Consider the following 1,278-nt stretch of genomic DNA (forward strand, 5'->3'; position numbering starts at 1 on the left):
GAAGAGGCATGCATTCCATGACGTCAACCCAGATTCCGAGAACGAACCTGATGACAAGTTGTTGCTAAGATGATGACGGTCGAGAGCAAGGTTGGCCTTGATCAAAGAAAACGTTTGTCTTGTACCATCACCACCACCGTTCATGAGTCGAGAATCGTAGCAACGACTAGGCGGATCGAGTTCCGCAAGGAGGTATGTATCTGGTTTCTCTGATGTCAGTAATCAAGTTGACCCTTATGTTGAACTAGACGAGCAACGACTTAGCACCTAAAGTCCACGCAACATATCAAAAATCAGCGTGTGTGATCACTCTGAAGGCGCTACGCGTTCGAAATGTCATTCAGAAAGAAGAATGAAGGATATGGGGGATATTGTGAAGGTGTGTAGTCCCCAGCCCGTCGTCGCCAACTTGAACTAATAATTCTTATTGAAGGCGCTAATTCGACACAGCATCGTAGTTCTTGACGCTTTTTAAGACTTTGTGGCATTTGTCCCTCGTCATTGGCGAACTTTGTGCCCGTAACATCGAACAACCAGCGACGCTTTTCGCCCTTCGTGCAGCCTTTCTCGGAGCCGGTATTCGACTTGGTACGTTGACTGCGTTTACCACTCACATGTCGTTTGACCCCGTTTTTCTCTAAGGTCTGATTCGGATTGACGCCGTCTGTTTTGCTGCACGGCCGATGTGTGGAGCAAGTGTGGGTCTGATCTACGACACAGTGTCGTAGATCTATCTGCCTTTTCCCCTTTTGGGGAGTGTGACGATCTATACTTATCCTCGCCGCAAAGCGATAGATCCCGAGATAGTCAGGAAGACCTGGGATGGAGTGCCCCACGATGAGCAGGGGCTGCCAGATAACTGGATCTCTGAGTCCTGGGTTTTAGTGGGTATGAGAGGGCGCAACTGATAGCTTCGGCTGCGGCCGCTCTGAGTCCCACACTTCTGAGAAAGCGTGCGTACCCGCATTTCCGCAATCAAACTTTCCGTTGTCAAAGTTGCGAGTGATCGCACTTGCTTCAGTCTACTTCTCGCGACTAAAAGTACCCTAATGGCATTAACTGACTGCGCCTCTTGGCCAAGCTCAAGGGTGTGCTTCTGATGTGCCGTTAATCAGATTTAGGGCGAAGCTTGGCACTCCCACTGCAGGCACGAACTTATTGGTCCCTCAGCCCCCAAAACCTGGTTGGAATTAAGAGTGCCGCAGCACAGTTCTTTCCCTCCCTTCTGTCATATCGATATGCTTCGTCTTTCTCTTCTTTTGCTGCTCGCATCGAGTT

General features: G+C 49.6%; 1 protein-coding gene across 1 annotated transcript in view; it reads left to right on the forward strand.

Annotated features, from left to right (window-relative positions):
• Positions 1 to 908, forward strand: part of LACBIDRAFT_332915 (uncharacterized protein) — a gene marked incomplete at both ends in the record, with an annotated part of 2,005 nt that extends 1,097 nt beyond the window's left edge. The window contains 3 exons of the mRNA XM_001887438.1: positions 274 to 379; positions 459 to 588; positions 790 to 908. Of these exons, the coding sequence (XP_001887473.1) occupies positions 274 to 379; positions 459 to 588; positions 790 to 908 (355 nt within the window). The remainder of the gene's footprint in view (positions 1 to 273; positions 380 to 458; positions 589 to 789) is intronic.
• Between the last annotated feature and the right edge of the window lie 370 nt (positions 909 to 1,278).

Source organism: Laccaria bicolor, genomic scaffold, assembly GCF_000143565.1.
Source record: "Laccaria bicolor S238N-H82 LACBIscaffold_45 genomic scaffold, whole genome shotgun sequence".
Taxonomy (NCBI): Eukaryota; Fungi; Basidiomycota; class Agaricomycetes; order Agaricales; family Hydnangiaceae; genus Laccaria; species Laccaria bicolor.